This window comes from Papaver somniferum, chromosome 11 (genome assembly GCF_003573695.1).
Source record: "Papaver somniferum cultivar HN1 chromosome 11, ASM357369v1, whole genome shotgun sequence".
In the NCBI taxonomy this organism is placed as follows: domain Eukaryota; kingdom Viridiplantae; phylum Streptophyta; class Magnoliopsida; order Ranunculales; family Papaveraceae; genus Papaver; species Papaver somniferum.
In genome coordinates, this window is record NC_039368.1 from 134,781,101 (window position 1) to 134,800,636 (window position 19,536).

A 19,536-nucleotide genomic window follows, 5' to 3' on the forward strand; every position below is an offset into this window, starting at 1 on the left:
ATGAATGTAGAATATGAAGAAATGAATAGTTGCGGCATTTCTCACATCGTTCTCTACTTCGCAGAGAAGATATGAGAAGAGGCAAGATGTAGGATCAGAATCTCGCAACAATAATGTCTCAGCGAAATTATCAACAACATAACACAACAGTGTCGCAGAACAATTTCAGAAATGACAAAATAAACGACCCAGCTAAAATCATGATAAAAATATGATGGTCCTGCGAAAATTAGAGAGTTTGCGAGATTAACATTTGTAAGGTTGCGAGAATGTCGCAAGCCATATTCGAAAATAAAGGACAGATTAGCTGTCATCCACTATGTACTTCCCTATAAATAGTCGTTCAGTTGTAAAAGAAAGGAGAAAAATCTTTTTCGGAGTGAGAAGCAAGTACATAGGAGAGAGAAAATCTAGAGCGGTGGTTATTCTTGATTCCTTTATCTTTTCTTGTAAGATTGTTCAAAGATTGATCAATAAGATTAAGATTGTTAATCTAAAATGAGTTGAATATTAATGAAATCTTGTGAGGGATGTAGTGTAGGATTTCCTGCAACTACACATAAGCTCATGTCAAAAGTAGTATAGTGACGTTTGTGATGTATAAATCAGCAAAAAGAAATGTTACGCTACTATTGGGACAACACCAGGCTTCCAAATTAACAAGAAGGTCAATGATCCCTGCCAGTTACAATCAGTAATTTTAAACTTCATTAGGGAGTTCTTGGTGACTACTAGATGGTTCATTAAAGTGTTGATTCAGCTTCTCTAAATGTCTTTCTTCCATAGTTCTATTCTAGTTTGTATCTGTGATGTCATATTATATTTGTGTTAAGCTTGCTACAACCCGTCTTGTTTGCTCTTCTAAATAGAAAGCATACCGTATCTAAGCATTAGACATTGAGGAGCATTAATTTGATTTGACAGGCTACAAGAGACTGTTAAGAACTGTTTGAAGTTTCTGAGGGATGCAGTTCTTTAGAGGTTCTGAGGTCAGTTCATCACCTCCCATATCCAGCGGTGCTGGGAACCGTGCTCACATGATGTACGCGTTTAATAGAAATGGTGTGTGTTTGCTGTATAGAGAGTGGAATAGACATCTCAGAACTCTTGGTTCCCAACAAGTTCTTATCGATTGAAAACAGTTGGTTCGAAAATACATGTTTGTAGTGATAATTACACTTCTTTTATTCTGATGAAAAATAATGTAGTATCTCAGGAGTATAGCAGTCCCTCTAGTTGTCAATGTTGCATCTTGTTTCAAGAATTCTTATGGTAAAAAAACTCTCTTAATTTAGATAAAATAACCTCTTCCTTCATATTTAGAAAAGATTTTTTAGTTTGTACATATTGAACAGTTCTAGGCTGCAATTCTACCAGTATCATCTCCGACCTTGCAGATCAAGCTGTTATGTAGTTTCATCCTAAAAATGACTGATTATTATTCGTTATATATATAATTGTAGTTGCTTTGTTTAGTAACAATGAAATAGAAATGTTAGTGATTACGAAGGATATGCGTATTCAGTATTTTTCAGTATCATCTCCGACCTTGCAGTTTGTGAATATTTTGGTATGTGTACATAATTGTATACATGTTGATTCTTAATGTGTACATAATTGTACATATTAATTTTTAATGTGTACACATTTGTACACATGTTGATTTTTTATGTGCACATAGTTGTACACCTGTTGATTGATTCTTTGATTGATGAGATCTGTTTGACCACGACATCTAATTTATCTTATTGTAGGATAACTGGAAATACTTGCTAATTATGATCATACTTGGCCTCCCAGTGTTATAATTTGTGCTCATTTTATTGCTATGGTCACAAAGCCAATATTGGTACATGTCCCTGCACCGGTCAGTGGAGTTCATGTAAGGATCATAGTAAACTCAACCTAAGTGTTGTTAGGCTGTTCACTCTAACCTATTTGCGCCTCTTTTTATTTTTTGCATGAATATTTCTTAGTAACTACAAATTACCTTCGCTTTTATGGATTATCTTTTGATTGTCTCATGCATATCTTACCAGTTAGTGTGTATTTTGGTATTGAATTTTTAATGTGTACATAATTGTACAAGTTAATTTTTAATGTGTACAAAGTTGTACACATGTTGATTTTACAGGTATTAAATTCTGCTCATTCTTTTTTCTTTCCGCGTTGTGACATGTAGCATTGTCTGGCTCACAACATGTTGTTTATACAATATCGGTAGGTGTGTACTTATTGGTGCACCTGTGTAATTCCCATGAAATAGAATTGTTTATAAGTGAATACGTTTGATTGGTTACATGTTTTGTTGCGGGTGTACATCTTGGTGAACTAGTGTATTTTTCATGAAATAGGTCTGCATATGGGTATAAATGATGGATTTGATGCCTGTTTTGTAGGTGTGTACGTATTGGTGTACCTTGTAATTCTCATGAAAAAATAGGTTTGTGCGGGATTATGGATGATCAATTTTATGCATGTTTTGTAGGTGTACATATTGGTACACCAGTATAATTCCCATGAAAAATTAGGTTTGTGTGTGGTTATGAATGATCGGTTTTATATATGTTTTGCAGGGGTGTGCATAAATAAGAAGGTCGTAATCAGGAGTCTGTCTCCTTTATATGGAGAGTCTAAACTGGTGCACCAGTCTATTTCCTATGAGAAATATCCTGTTTATGGGTAAAAATGCTTGATTTCATCCATATTTACTAGGTGTGTACATACTTGTATACCAGCGTATTTTCCATGAAAAAAGTAAGTCCTAATGTGAGTACGAATGAGCGGTTTCATGCATGTTTTATAGGTATGTACAAAGTGGTACACATGTGAAAATAACGGCTCCACAAGCTTATCTTTGGTATCATTATATAGTCTTTCATGCTTTCGATCAGATGATCTAATTTGTTTCCACTTTTGCTTGACAGCGAACGTGCCAAAGAATCGGTGAGCTTCCACGTCTAACCTGACTTAAGTGTTTTACCGCACTGACAAAAAGAGGTATGTTTTATAATTCTAATATGCTGGTCTCCTTGGTCTAATCTTAGTTAAGTCTTACATAATGCTCAAAAGAATGATACTGTGTAAGCCTAGTGATCTCCGAAATGCAATAAGGATGCTTATCTACAGTGCATGGTTTGTAGAGTTGTCGATATAGCTTGATAGTGTCCTTCTATAAGTGTACATATTGGTGCACCTGTACATATTGGTGCACCTGGAGTACAAGTGTACATATTGGTATGTTGTTTGTATCACATAGATACCCGAATGGGAAAAGTAGGCCGATTGACAGAATCTGGAGGAAACACATGTTCACATAAACTAGATCAAAATGTAAAAGAGATTGATTGGGTTGAGTATGTGGATATTGATAGACAAATAGCCGGATTTGTTACCAAAGGGAAGGGTATAAACTGACTTCTAGTTTTAGAAAGGAGGGGTCCGAGCGTTGTGGTATTGAAGGATGGATTCATACTTCTTTGGACAGTTACATGGGAGGACGATTATTTTTTTTATGATTCAAATCCGTCTGAGTTTCCACGTTACGGACTCATTGATATATAACGTCTGTTATGGGTATTGTGTTGGATTTTGCTAGGTTCTCGTAAATGTTTACATAGTTGTGCACCATTGTCCAGTTTTCATGGATATATTGCATATTTTTTGAGTATAAATGTTGAATTTTGGTTAACTATATATATATAGTTATACACCATTATCCCTGCTGCCATATTAAGTTTGTGCAGTTAGGCCCAAATGGATTGTGTCTCTTTAAGTTAATATCTGACTAACTTTTTTACTTAAATCCCTTTCTTTGCTTTGTTTCTTATGTTGTTGTTGGTGAAAGATTATCACTTCTTTTTCAAGCTGTGGTTTCTCATGTTTTATTGTTTTGTCCTAGATGCAGGTTAACTGCTAAACCATTCTAGGCAAATCCAGCCATTATTCAGCTAGAGCTTGGCGTGGAGTGGCATTCTGGTTATTGAATGTTGGATTTTCTGTATTTTTGTTGATGTGTACATACTTGTACACTAGTGTGAATTAAAAAACTTTTAAAAGTGGAAATTATATAGTCATATGGGTACTCTTTCTGTAGATCTCGAAGAGAGCTTTCCGAATATATAAAGTTTGTGAATTTTGGACGAGCGGTTCGAAAGATAAATTGTTTTTAAGTTATTTATAAATTATTTAAAATTGTTGGCATCATCATGAGTCATTTTGGACTACAATGCAAATATTTGGACTAAATTATAATAATAAAGGTTATTAGTGTACTTTCCATATATTTGGACCAATCTGTACAAGATTAGTCAGGCCCAGTTAGATTTTTTTTCTTTATACAAACCTAATTTTACTTCTTTGCTCCCCTAAAAACTTGAACCCTGATTTTGGGCATACTGAAATCTTACTAGGCATATTGCATAAAGACAAAAAGGCTGTGAAATAGCAAAATCAGATTACCCCTTAACCCAAATTTTTTTTAATGGCGAACCTGCCCTTTACGTATTAGTGTTAGTAATATTGATTAGTGATTAAATATTTTTTTAGTGATTAAGATAATTTTCAGAATTATAAAGGTTGTTTAGATGATTTTTTGGATCATGGTTCGACGAAACAGGTTGAGGTTCGGCTCACATCTATGAGCCGAATCTACCAATTGATGAGCGGTTTGGCACACTGAATCTATTTACTGCATGCGCCGAACCTATAATATTCAATTCCAACCCTTTTGCTAGACACTAGTTCGGCTTATATGAAAGTTTCATAGTAAGCCGAACAACATCCTGAATAGCTCGGAAAAAAAATAATTACTAGTTCGGCTTACATTTCGAAAATCGTATGAGCCGAACATCAATTTGTATTTTTTCGGTTAAAATATTGTAATTGGTTCGACACATATTGAGAATATCGTAATAGTCGAACCTCATAAATGTGCTAGGTTCGGCACATATTATGATTATCGAATACGTCGAACCCCTATGCATCTCTATCTGTGACTAGCTTCGGCTTGAAATTTCATGCCGAACTGTTCATATACACTTACAGGAAGCTTTTGTGAAGAACAGTTCGGCTAAAACCGCAACTCAATTTTCAGCCGAACCCAACACTGTAACAGTCATTTAATCGATGAAAAACAGCAAATAGGAGATTGGGTTTGTAAAATTTGCTTTCTTATCCTCATTTCCGGAGTTGGAGATGCAGTTGGTTCAATTTCTGGTTCGATTGGAGGTTTATTTTCAGTTTCTACACCTTCATCTTCAATTGGTTCTTCTTCTTCAATTGATGGATTAGAAGACGATTTTGTTTGCCTAGTCCCTGCTTTTCTTTATACGAGTCATTATGTGGTTGAGTTTAATCGACGATCAAATTTTTACGAATCGACAGTTAATCACGATGATGAATTTTTTTTTCGCAGGAGGGGGAAGAGTTCGGCTAGAGGAGGAGGAAGAAGAAGAGATGGTAAGGGAAACTGATTTTGATTTTTTTGAAAACTGATTTTAGATTTTTGTATCAAGGATATGTAGGTAATTGAACTACCCATAGGGTATCCCCTATAAGGTCACTCAAGATGAGACTATTGTTTTGTATGCGTGAAAAGATTTAGGTATATCCAAAATCACGGTTAAAAAACTTTTGCCGCATCTCACAACAATTTTTTGCACGCCTTTTTTGTAATTCTTGGCTCTACACATGGGACCTGGGGTAGCCCATTAGGTGGGTGGTCCCCGCCCTTTTTCTCTCTAGTTATTACTATGTAAGATTCTCCTTGAGCACAGCCACGAGAACCCTCTTGAGTTCACCTATAAGTTTATATGATGCAGCCTATTTCCGCAACAACTCCTCCCATTTGTAATCTACGTATTTCATAATTACCCAGCAATGGCAGCTTACAAGTTGTTCATCATCTGCTTAGTATTCCATCTATTCCCACGGCTCCCAGAATGTGAGGCAGTCTCAAGTGGTAAAGTGGTTCCTTATCTTCCTGGATTAGAAGTTCAACCTCTTCCTTTCCACTTAGAAACCGGGTCTGCATATATAACTTCATCATTCAATTCTTCTCCTTTTTAATCCTGTGATCATGTCATAAATGGGGCTATGATATTAACTCCGGTGATCCATCAATCCATATTGCAGGTATATAGGTGTTGGTGATAGTGAAAATTATCAACTGTTTTACTACTTTGTCCATTCAGAAAGAAATCCTAAAGAAGATCCTCTTGTTTTATGGCTCACCGGTGGTCCTCGTTGCTCTGGATTCAGTGGTTTGGCACTGGAAGTAGGTTAGTATATATAATAATTACATAGTTTTTTCTCTTCATATTATAACTATAAACATCTAAATTCTCCATAATTGGACGACTCGAAAGAATACCTTAGCGATCTAGCTAAGTTCATGGAAACAGGCTTCCCCGGTGCACAATTGAAACTGGTTTATGTAATAATATGAATATCTATCTATATATAGGTCCTATATCCATGGCCAAAGTGGAATACATCAATGGCAGCTTACCCAAACTGACATTGAATCCAAACTCATGGACGAAGGTATTATAGTGTTTTGGATATCTAATTAATTAATTAATGTTAATCTGTAGTACCACTTCCCCGATCATCAACAGAGCTAACACTGTTTACTTTTATAGACTGCCAACATCATCTTCTTGGATCAGCCTGTGCACAGTGGATTCTCATATTCAAAGTCGTCCAACGATCCAATAATGTCCGACACTGTATCAGCTAATAACACACACGAATTCCTTACAAAGGTGGGTGGTTTCCACTATTTCTCGTGTCGTAATCGTCCAACGCTACAAGTGGGACCTGTTATGGCGTGTCTGTGCATCCTTCCACTCACATTTGAATACCACTTTCCAGCGTTTCTAATATCATTTACCTACTCATGTTTGGTTTACTGGCAGTGGTTGATTCAAAATCCGGAATTCCAATCTAACCCACTTTATGTTGCTGGTGATTCCTATTCCGGCATTATAGCCCCGAACTTAGTTCAAGATTTGATTAGAGGTGATAAAAAAATTTACTACTATGTTAATTAGGTAGATACAAAGTTAATACGGTAACGGGTAATGTTCTAACTTGTTTTTCTATATACAAATTGCAGATATGGAAGATGGAAACTACCCCTTCCTCAACTTCAAGGTTCTCAATTTCAACTGTATATATATATTCAAAATTTCTATCCTACGTAGACTTGGACACCTTGGTACAAATTTAGAAAATAATAAGAGAGGCTATGATGAAAACCAATACGCGGCTAAAAGACGGTTTGAAAATTGCATGCGGCTGAATAACTAGTATATACATTAACTGGTCATAAAAATCCAAGGTTACCAAACTTGTGGTACAAAAAACCGGTTCAATTATTGGGATCCATTAAAACTTTATCTTAAACAAAATTGATACAAAACCCCAAATTTTAAAAAATTGATACAAAATTCTCAAATTTCAAAATTGATTTCATCAAATTTTGTGATGAAACCAAAATTCATCAAATTCATTGAGATTTTTGTGTTAGTTTTGTCTTTTTGGGGTTTTTGTGTTATTTTTGTTTTGATGAGTTTTTTGTAGATGGATAGTGACATCTTTAGGGTTATAATTCGTGTACCGTATCTCAGACATCAAATGTCTTTGCAATTGACAATGTACCTTCCTTAACTAGGGATATTCATTGGGCAATCCGGTTACTTACATCGAAATGGAATTAAATGCAAGAGTTGAATATGCATATCATTTGGGGCTTCTATCGTATGAACTCTACCAGGTGAGCGTAATGCTTAGGAGTTGGGAGTATAATTTTTTTATCCCATTCTCAAATGTGTATTTACGGGTAATTCATCTTTTCTCTTGCCAAACAGTCTATGAAGGAAAACTGTAATGGGAATTTTCTAAGTTTTGATCTCACAAATGTTAATTGTTTGCCTTATCGCAAAGTCTTCGAAGATGTAAGTTTCCATATTCTGTTATTTATACTACGTACAAGCGTTTCAGCTGTTTCAGATTTCCAACGTATTTAATTATGACTGTGCATGAATTCTCTAGTTGACGGCAGGAATAAATCTGTCGTCAGTATTGGAACCCCTTTGCAGTAGTGATAGTACTCTTACTACTTCCTTGAAACCCAAAGAGACGATAAAGTATAGGGAACACCGGCGATCACTTCAGAGAACTGGAGAAGGTTTATCCGAGGAACGTGTTCTTCCTTATTATAGTTGTTGGCGGGTAATCGCTCCTTTAATTTGTCTCTCTCACGAACCTGCATTGCAATCCAGCTTTTACTAAAAGAATATTTAGACAAACTTTTTATTAAAAGATCCAACACCATGTTATAAATTATGTAGTTATCACTGCTGTCGGAATATTGGGCAAATGATGCTGCGGTTCGTAAAGCTCTCCATGTCAGGGAGGTATATATATGCGTTTGTAGGCCGGCCTTGACGGTTTTATTTCAAGGCCGCGAATGAGTTATGTAATTTTGCTAATTTGATGTACTAATGATAACAGGGAACAGTCGAAAATTGGATCAGATGCAACCAAAGGGGATTACCATATGAAACGAATGTTAAAAGCAGCATACCATATCATCGCAACATTAGCACCAAAGGTTATAGACATCTTATCTACAGGTGATGAGGATTTCTTTCAGGACTGCGCTTTTTAGATTCAGCTATAGCAAATTAACTAAACAACAAGCAAGCAGAAAAATACGGCATACTATGGCTAATATATAACTTGACACAATCTGTGTAACCTTCAATATACAGCGGTGATCATGATATGAAAGTCTCACATATATCTACCGAATCATGGATACGATCACTCGCCAACTTGTCTGTAATCGATGAATGGCGTCCGTGGTATTTCAGTGGGCAAATCGCAGGGTATGTTATACAATGAATGATTCATTCGTAGGATTAATAATACTGGTTTAATTTGTTTAACAGTTTCTTTCTTTTTTTCTCTTTTTTAATTTGTAGGTACACAAGGGCCTACTCTAATGGCTTAACATATGCAACTGTTAAGGTAATTAAAGCTGGCTAGCCATAAACATCATAGCTAGCTGCATATGAACGATATAGGGTACATAGCTACAAGTCTAACTTTCGATTTTCTTTACCCCTTTCAGGGAGGTGGCCATGAAGCTGCAGGGTACAAGCCCGGAGAATGCTATACGATGTTTGAGAGGTGGGTCTCAAATACTCCGTTGTGAAGAAGGGACTATTGCTGGGTCAGGATGCTAGTTTAAATTGATATTTTGGTGATGCTTATTATTTGGGATTATAAAACTTATAATTTAAATTATAGTACCAGTTCTTTTTCTTAATAGGAAAGACAATTTAATAAATTAAATAAATGGAGTCCACCAAAGAAATAAAAAATCTCCCTGTGCAATGGAACGAACGATGCTACTACTATTTGCTTCTTTATACATGCCTCTGTTTTGCAAGATCTGTCTTATCCAACTCCGATAGGAAAATAGACAACAGCACTTTTACTACGAGCAAAAAAAAAAACAAAAAAAAAAAACAGTAGTTTTACATGCACGTACAATGGTTTTGGCTCGAAAATCTTCGCTGGTTAATTTCCTCCACAACCTTGTCTTTCAGGATAAGGCAACCAATCAATTCCACACACACACCACAAGTTCCTTTTCAGAACAAGGACTCTTTTGCTTTTGTGAACTGTCATAATAAATCGACTGAAACATGACAAGAGAACAACTACTTCTCCGGTGAAGCATGATTGATTTGCACGAGAACACGATTCAATCGTTTTATCCACATATGCAACCTACCAGGGAAAATCCCGAGTGGTGGGAAAACATGAGCCCCAAAACAGCCTCCGTGTGAATCACGTGTTCCCAACAAACAGCCTCTAGTCTCCCGCATGGGGAGTAGATGGGCATTGAGCAACCAACTGTACTAGGCAGTTGTTCCCAACAAACTGTTCTAGACCAACCGCATAATTAATTAGACAGCATAAAGCGCACTATTTGTAAATAAGGTTTGTGCTCCCATTTTATTTTCACAAGTTTTTAAATTCTATTAATAATAACTTTACAGTGAGTTAGAGCAACTCCAATGGGACTATGAAAATAAAGTAGTTTGTGGTGTCAGGTGGATGGGAAAACTGAGTTTTGTGCAATGGAAAATTGATTATCGGGTCAGAATAAGCCGAGCGTGCCATATGAGGTCGTTCGGCTCAATACGGTCCGATGCTCGTCTCATGCTGAGCCGAAAATCGTCCCACCGTGAGCCGGCCGGTCTTCTATGGTTAGGCAACGACTACTTTTTCCACTCGCCCCCAACAGCTATGTTTAGTTCCACATCTATATAAAAACATTCAATCCACCGATCATAAACGCACTCAAATACATTTCATTCTCTATTGTTCAAAAAAATCTTCCAATTTTTCTTAAATCTCTCTCTTGTTTTCATTAGTTTCATTCATTATGGATTCTGAAATGGAGAATGGAGAAATTCAATTATAAGCGGAAACATTTTTCCATCAACAAGAAGCGTTTATGCAGCAGCTGGATCAAATGGATGTAGATTCAAACGATGAGAGATCCAGAACCAGGAGCTGAATTGAGAAGAAGATATACGTGCATATTTCGAGAGGAAGGTCGCCAACAAATGATACGTGATTATTTTCGAAATAGAAGTGTCTACTCTGATGAGGATTTTCAACGTCGCTAACGAATGCCACAACACATGGTCATGCGGGTTATTGGATATCTTTGTCGGGTAAATCCTAAATTTAACTATCAATTCGATGCACGAAACATATGAGGGACAAGTCCTGAACAAAAGTTCACTTCAGCTCTTAGGATTCTTGGTCATGGGGTTCCTGCGAATGCTTGTGATGAGTACATTCGTATGGCCAAAACAACTGCACAGGTTTTGCGAAATTGTAGTCCACCATTTTGGTACACATTTTTTTCGACAACCCACGCAAGATGATGTCAATTGTCTACTAGTTAAGAATCGGGCCAGAGACTTTCTTGGAATACTAAGTAGCCTTGATTGCATGCATTGGGTGTGGCATGGATGTCCGTATACTTGGCAAGGTCAATATAAGGTCCACTACATAAAACCAATGGTGGTTTTGGAAGCCGCAGCTTCTTATGATTGTTGGACATGACATGCTTTTTTTGGACTTCCGGGTTGTAACAACGACATCAATATCTTGCACAAATCATCGTTGTTCGAAGAATTGAAGTATGGAAATGCTCCAGCTGCCAATTTCACAATCAACGACAATCACTATAACATGGGGTATTTTCTGGCGGACGGAATTTATCTGGCATGGTCAACTTTAGTTCAATCTTACGAAGAGATACCTATAAACGGGGAATATGTTTGTGCTCAATGGTTGTTTAACAAAAGACAGATGGCGTGTAGGAAGGATGTGGAACGAGCATTTGGAATTTTGAAGAGAAAGTTCCATATAACTTGTGGACCATATCGTTCGTTTAAACCAATAGAATTGAACAGGATTATGCTCATCTGCATCATTTTGCAGAATATGGTAATCGAGAAAACTCGACGAGTTAAAACCTGGGTTCATCATCCAGATAAATATTTGAGGAAGGAAGTTCAACCCGCATGGGGTGTCCCTGCAAGAGGTTACAGAATGGTGGAATAGAGAATTCAAAACAGAGGTTTACATTTAAGACTAAGGGAGGATCTCACTGTTCACTTGTGGGATGATTTTGGAAAAAGAAACCCTCGTAGAATTTAGTGTTTTTTTAGTGTAATTTGATTTGTGTACTTTGATTTCCGTAGTTTGATTTTTGTACTCTAGCAAGTAAAGATTAAACTAAAACTAAAACTAAAACTAAAACTAAAAGGATTACACAGAACAAGTAAAACTAACAACTAAAGTCATAAATTTAAAAAATTATGCCAATGTAATGGCATTATCAATATCCTCCTCCTCATGGTTGTCTTCTTCCATAGAAGAAGACCTGCCAGTTGCTGATGGCCGTTGTGGGGCCTTCTGTGCTTGGATTGCATCAAATGCATCTTGCCAGAAACAAAGTTGTGCCCGATTCATCTTGGAAGTGTCCATTCCCATAATTCCTCGCATGTGTGCATTAAAAATATTCTTTTCAACTACCTTATGACCTTTCTTCATTTCTGAAGCCATTTTACTACGTATGACTAGTTTATCCATATCACTATTTTCTTGGTTTGTAAAATAACCTTAAAATTTTAACTCTACTGAAGCTGAAGTTGATGATTGTGTGACATCTTGAGCTTCCTTTCTGAGCTTTTTAGCTTTTTTCATACCGACTCCCTCCCATACATTAGACTTTCCATTAACATTCAAATTAGAATTTCCATGTACTGATGCACTAATGTTGAGGTGAGGGTGTGAGTTTGTTTCTGGTGAAGAATAAGGAGAACCTGGAGAATCATGTTGGGATCCACCATGTTGGGATTGACTACCATGTTGGGATCCACCGGTCTCGTAAGGGGATTCCTTTGGTACATCATATCCATCCAACAAATCAGGGTTGTATCGGTTGAGCTTTCTGAGGATGTGGAAGCATGCCTCATGCTTGAAACTAGAAGTTCTGGTTTTTTGTCATTGCTCTCTTGTTTTTCGTTACTGCAGTTTCAACAATATATAAATTAGGATTTCACAACAAATTGATAAAAAGATTTAAAAATCAATTAAACAGTATGTTAGTACAACCTACCAGATTGACATCAGTATCACCACTTCCCCCTTTTCGTTTCATTTTCATCATCAAAGTAACCCAACTGTTCATATCTTTACTGATTGCACTAAAACGATGTGACAACCAGGTAGCATCACGGTTTTTTGGATTCTCGGTTTCCTGACAGAATTGTGTAAAAATGTTTCCCCAAAGCGTTGCATGTAGTTGTTGAACCCAATTGATTGGATCAAGCGTGTTTCCTACATAGCCTCTGTAGATAGATTTATCTTCATCCAAACTGAACTTCGGACCGCGAACTCTTTGTGATTTAGAATTTTGTGTATCTGCTTGACTTTCCATTTTCTTCAAAAATTTGTTTTACAGATAATGCAGTGAAATTGAAAGGTGGTTGTAGAAGGTGTGACTGAAGTGAAACTATAAATTTTTATGGGCGTTGTAGGAGAGATTAAAGATGAATTATAAGAATTTTCTATGTGTAGAAGGTGAAAAGGGTGTGAGTTTGAGGTTGAAATCAACTGAATTTATGGGGGGGGGGACTCATAGGAATTGGATGTAACTAGTCATTGTCGGGGCACTAGGAACCGACCGGATCAGTATGGAACGACACTCGGTTCCATCAGAGACGAGACTCGGTTCAGGCTGCACCGACTGTCTTAGTGAAATCCGATGGGCTCAGATTGAATCGATCGACTCAATCTGAGACGTGATGAAAAACCTTTTTATTCAAGGGTTTATTCATCCGTTTCAATAGTTTGCCAGCCCCATTGTAGGTGTATAATCATTAAACCAAGATGTTTGATGAGCCCATTGGAGTTTCTCTTATGAGATCTCGGAATATGGTTGCAAAGAACCGTATTTCCTTCGAGTGAGTTACAAGGGGAGGTTTATATATAGTTTTTCTTAACGGTTTGTTAAGAATTTTTGCATCTTAATATGAATTTGGTGTTGTACAAAGTTTTCGGCATCTGACAAGGTTTGACGGTATAAAACTCTAGTGTTTATTCCAATATATTCGATAAAAATGAAATTGTAAACTTATTATACTATATCGGCTAGTTAATATAATATAATCTTTCTATCAAGAGAAAAAGACAAGCTTTGAGGGTGGAACTTGGTATCTTTTTTATTGTTTTTTGGTATTTTAACATTTGCCTAATTTAAGCCTACCTTTGCTTACCTAACCTAAGAGCATCTTCAATGGTTACTTTGTGTGCATCCTAGTTCTTTTATCAATGTGAAATAAAATATCTCTAACTTAAGTATGTGAAAAGGAATTCATCTCCAACCATAAACTACATTTATTAGTTGAAAACATTTTAAACCATTAATTTTAAACTTAAATATTTAACTCCTTAATTAATGACCTTAGATTTTGATGACTAGGATGTTACATCCTCTAAGAGCTTCTCCAGTGGAAAGTATGTGAATATAAATGTTAAGTTCATATATGATAGACATTCATTTTCCCTAAAAAAATTCTCCAACCCCAACTTCTTAAATCAATGTGAAGATGACATGGCTTAATTTTTGTTCGGCATTGAAGTTCACCTTGACAATATCAAGTTATCCTAGTCAGCTTTTGCTTAACAAAAATTAATTCCAATTTATTTAATAACCATTTTTAACTCTAGTAAAATATAAAATTTACTAAAAGTAAAATTTACATTTAATCCATAAAAATCACAAACAACAACATTGGAGATGAATTATTTCCCATCCCCAATTTAAGGAAAAATTGGAACGAAAATGTCTTGTTTACGTTCTTACCTAGGAAACACACATAACCACGATTGGAGAAGCTCTAAAACCATAGGATTGAGTAGAGGATGTCTAAAAAAACCACTAGAAACATCATCCGCACATTTGCGTTTGCAGTTTCCATTGGAGAAGATTTTTTTGTTAAAACACACAAAATCCTCTATGGCCTACAATATATGAAATTTCCAAAAAACCCATTGTAGATGCTCTAAACACCCGCCCCTACTTCTAGGGAAAGGAATCCTAGCACTTTCTAATGCAGAATAGTTCTAATGACCTCGCCTAAGGTAAGCCTGGCATTTTTATTTTGAAGATATTAATGGATTCTATATGAACCCCCGAACAACTCAAGCACAGACATATATATCTTTTTACAGTGCAAAAACTTCACTAACATCTTTGCATGAAAATACTTATATCTTATATGATTAAAAAGATTTCAGATGAGGATAAAATAAGAATCCTATTATCTGGGCTTGAAACTCCATGGGTCTTTGATGCTTAAATGGGTTCTAATATCCTAAATATGGATGGGGACCTAATCCATTTGAAAATTCCAATTTACCCTTATATATAAATAAATCAATATCTCACTATTTTTTTAAAAAAAAATAAAAAACTAAATCTACTTCATCTTCTTCTCCTTCTTTTCTCATTGACAAATCATGATGAGATGATGATCATGATTTCATCATGATGAAAATGAAGATCATAATTTCATCATGATGAAGATGAGGATCATAAAAAATAAAAACAACTTAAAACTATCATCTTCTCTTCATCCTTCTCATTTCATTCATAAATCATGATGAAGATGATGATCATAACTTCATCATGATGAGGATGATCATCATGAAAAATAACCCAAAACTATTATCTTCTCCTTCTCTTCTCATTCATAAATCATGATGAAGATGATGATCATAATTTCATCTTGATGAAAATGATGATCATAAAAGAAAAAACTAAGAAAACCAATCATTTATTTTTGCTTTTGAATAGTTGTCCGGTTCGATGAATTTAGGAAAAAGAAAATCAGTTTCTGAAGCTATTTGCGCTGGGAGTTCTTATTTTCCCAACCGTAAACCATATATTACGTGCGGGAAAATAATAATTGCTAGCCATGAAATAGGTACACGATTGGGAAAAAATTAATTCTCGTCTGTAATTAATCGTTCACGGTTAGGATTTCCTAGCCGATGTAAGTAATTCTGATAATCACGAGAAAATAACAGAGGTCTACTTTCGGCTAGGTTTTCCCAGCCGTGATAATACGATAGTCTGGGTTTTCCCATCCGGAAGCATGAGTTACGGCTAGGAAAACTAGCCATAACTTGTTCTGATATTAAAAAAAAAACAACACATGTTGAGTAGGCTAGATATTCAAAGTCGTAACTTGAACTTCGACTGGGAAATATGCTAGGAAAACCTAGCCGTAATTTGTTTCAATCCACAAATACTGAATACGGCTGGGATTTTTTCACGCCGGAAGTTCTTCATTTCCAAGCCGAACGTATGGTTCACGGTTAGGATTTCTTCACGTCCCAGCGTAAACTGTTGTTACAGTTTGGAATCATACTATTCCTAACCGCATACGGTATTCACGTTTAGGTCGAGTGCTACATCCCAGCCATAATTGTTGAAAAAACCAGATTTTAATCTTGATTTTTAAGGATTTGAATCAACAAAATTGTAATTGGGAGGTACAAGGTCTTTCTAACTATTTTCAGGATGTCTTTCATCCGTTTCTTCCAAAATTTTCAATAAGAGTTCATCAAAACATCTTTCTCCTACTTCTAAATCAAAAGAAAAGGTTTGTTTTTGATTTTCAAAGGATTAATCAGACGATTATTTTTGTTAATCATTCACTAATCATCGTTAATTTAGTTAATCACCATATATAACACTAATTATGTCAAGGGTATATTAGGTATTATATAAAATAGGAGGATAAGGGGTTATAAGAATTACTATTAGTAACCTAGTGAAGCCCAAAAAAACCCATAATAGAAATCTAAAATAATAACTTGTACGATTAACGAAGAGTTGGTGCATAGAGGGATATGTCTATGCATTTTAAATGTATTATAATTGTCTCTTATGTATAAAAGTTGGTAAAACTGGTTAAATTGGGGTACACAAAATTTAAACCCATTCAATATAGTGTGCTAAGGGTTGTGTAAAAGATGTTATTAAAAGATCAAATTTTCCTTACTATTAATACATGAATTCCCTTTCATAACCGTAAAACTAAAACTCACACAAACAATCCTCAAAACTCATCTTTAAAACTCAAACCCAACGTGATAAAATCAAAAATAGAAAGAGAACGAAAAATCAAAACGAAACTAAAAAATCAAAAAATAAATAAATTAAAATTTGGGCCTACGGGGTTTGAGATTGAGTATAATTTTGTTCCCAATCTCAAATCGAGTATGTATTTACATAATCAATTTGAGATTGAGTATAAAATCATACCTAATATCATATCCAGTATGATTCCAGTTCATATGAAAAGTCGCCAAGGAGATACATTTTTTTTAGCAGGACGACTTTTCTTTGTATTCAAAATTCGTCATGGTCTAATTTGTGTAGGTTGACGATTTTGACTCAATAAGTTTTACAAGTTTCAGGGTCGTCATAATCCTCAAATATCTACCTTGATGACTTTGTGTTCGTCGTCACTTTATGCAATTTCGACCATGACGACCAATAACAGCTTAAATCAATCTTTCTCTGTGTCCCATTTTTCATTTAGTCGTCATGGTTTTTTATCTGCAATCGTGATAAGATTGTGTATAAAGTTTCCAGTCGTCGGTGTTTGACACTCCTATTGATGACTAATACCTCGCCGACTAATCATGCATTTGTAATACCTTTCTCTGTATGAAAAATCGCATTGGTCGTCATCATTACCAACATGCCAATTATCGATGGTCGTTATCTTTCATATTTGTCGACCTTGCCAACTTTTCATACTTTCAACTCTGAAATTGTTGATTTCTTCTGTAATTTTGAGAATGAAACCATTAAACATTTTTGCAATCCCCTTTTTAAAAGTGTTTAGCTAGTGTAGTTTTATTTTCGTTGGAAACAAAATTTCAAATCAATTTTTTTCTCAAAAATCTTCCAACAAAATTTATAAATTCAATCTAACCTAAACAAGATTTCATAACATTTAATTCAACTAATTAATCTAACTAAATTAACTAAACTAAACATGCTGATTAGTGTTAATTAAATAAGGAACCTAGCAAAAAAAGTTAATTAAATAAGGACAATTTAGCCATTTTCAAAATTATATGTCTAAGGGGTTTTAGGGTTTACTTCTTAATGACCCTATTTTGTTTTATTTGGTACACCCGAATTAATCTGGGTTTAACCCTATCTCACGAGTTTGGTAAAATGGTATATTCCAACCTGGATTATAATTTCTTTTTTTTGTTTTATATATTGCTATGGAGCTTGATACCATTATTCGGATCTTTCGTCTAGACGAGTATCGAGTTAGCCGGTGGATACGTTTTTATCTATGAAATATATAGTTTTGCAGTAAAAAGAAAACCTATCCTCTCTAGGGATGCACATAACCGACCCAACCCGCCAACCCAACCCGCACCCGCCGAAAAATACCCGCACCCGATTCAACCCACCTAAGCATGGGTCGACTATGGGTGAGGAACGCGAGAACTCACCGTATGTTGAGTCGGTTGCGGTTAGAAACTTCCGTCACCCGAACCGACCCACCCACCCGCCCAAAACTATTCCTGACCCTTAGATTATCTAATTCTAACCTTGAATAAATTGCACCCGTTGAAGAGATGAAATAAAAGACCTAACCTAATCGCATTTTTCACGAAACCCTTCTCTTCCGCCTCTTCTCTCCTTCTCAGACAGTAAGACTCCATTTTTCACGAAACCCTTCTCATCTCTCAAATCAGATTCGCTTTGTGGATCACCGGCATCACCAGCATCAGACCAATAACGGAAGGTAAGACTAGGAACCGATGTAAACTTGTAATTTTTTGATTATGTAATTTCTTGTAATTTTCAATTTAGGGTATATCTGTTTAGGGTGTTGTTTTTTAATTTAAGTTTGGGGTTTATCTGCTTTATGTAATCTGAGTGCTTATACTGGTGGTTTCAATTAGGGTGTGATGAATTACTTGTTTTTTATTTCAATTAGGGTACTGGTGATTTCAATTTCAGTCTCTTGTTTGACTCATTGATTTTTTTTTGTTACAGATATGGAAATGTTCGTGTGCTAGATCCTGTGCGCATGGTTCATTGATTAGAACTGAAGAAGACCGAAAGTCTTGGAATTGAAAAACAAAGGTTCATTGCTTACTTTGTCTACTGAAACAGACATAGGTCAGTCATCAACAATGATTCAGTTAGCATGCTTTCAAGATTGGTTTGATTTTGTCTCTATATTTAGTTGTTATAACTAGTATTGAATGAGCTAGTGTTGTTGTTGATGATGCCAAAGATATGGGTTTCCATAAATTGTTGTTGTTTCCTCTGCATTGGCTTTGATGGTGTTGGAATGTCTTTGATTACTTTAGGTTGGTGTGGTTTCTAAGTTTGAGTCTTGAAGACAACAATAAAGCCACAACTTGGCCACACACTTTAATTTACAAGTAATTCAGCTTTGTTGTTTATCTTTTGATGTTGGTCCTGTTAACTTTCGAAGTTATGTTAATCACGTAATATCGATAGCTTCACTAGTTCTGACTTTATTATGAATGAAGCTTGATTCTCTTCTTTGTGAAGGGGGACTGTCTCATAATGTGTTTGGTATACTTTATTGGAAATATGAAATGATATTTGAGTTTGTTGATGTTCTGTAAATCATCCGTACAATGTGGGTGTTTGCTTGTCACAATGGATGGAGAGCTATTTGGTGACCTTGCTGCTTCTTCCATCGTCATAGATGATTGATTCCTATTGGCTTAGACAAGGTAATGACGCCAAGGGTCATTGTCAGTAGCTTGATCTTTCTGAGTTCATTGTTTTTCTGTTTCATTTTTGTTTTTGTAACTAATTTACATACTTCGTCTTATTTCAGGCTT

General features: G+C 35.6%; 1 protein-coding gene across 1 annotated transcript; it reads left to right on the plus strand.

The window, feature by feature from the left end:
• Nucleotides 1-5,775: 5,775 nt before the first annotated feature.
• On the plus strand, nucleotides 5,776-9,463 carry LOC113322081 (serine carboxypeptidase-like 8). The gene is made up of 14 exons (XM_026570099.1): nucleotides 5,776-6,026; nucleotides 6,136-6,281; nucleotides 6,467-6,546; nucleotides 6,645-6,767; nucleotides 6,921-7,023; nucleotides 7,121-7,158; nucleotides 7,679-7,780; nucleotides 7,875-7,961; nucleotides 8,059-8,238; nucleotides 8,358-8,423; nucleotides 8,521-8,642; nucleotides 8,781-8,897; nucleotides 8,994-9,039; nucleotides 9,143-9,463. Exons 1-14 carry the CDS (start codon nucleotides 5,881-5,883, stop codon nucleotides 9,224-9,226), a joined length of 1,440 nt encoding a protein of 479 aa, XP_026425884.1. The 5' UTR covers nucleotides 5,776-5,880; the 3' UTR covers nucleotides 9,227-9,463.
• The last annotated feature ends 10,073 nt before the right edge of the window (nucleotides 9,464-19,536 follow it).

What these genes read in the sequence shown, in the direction of transcription:
- LOC113322081 (XM_026570099.1), top strand. Translation starts at nt 5,881, where the DNA reads ATGGCAGCTTACAAGTTGTTCATCATCTGCTTAGTATTCCATCTATTC. An exon ending in AGTTCAAGATTTGATTAGAG is followed by an intron (nt 7,024 to 7,120) that starts GTGATAAAAAAA and finishes TACAAATTGCAG; the next exon opens with ATATGGAAGATGGAAACTAC. An exon ending in ACCCCTTCCTCAACTTCAAG is followed by an intron (nt 7,159 to 7,678) that starts GTTCTCAATTTC and finishes TTCCTTAACTAG; the next exon opens with GGATATTCATTGGGCAATCC.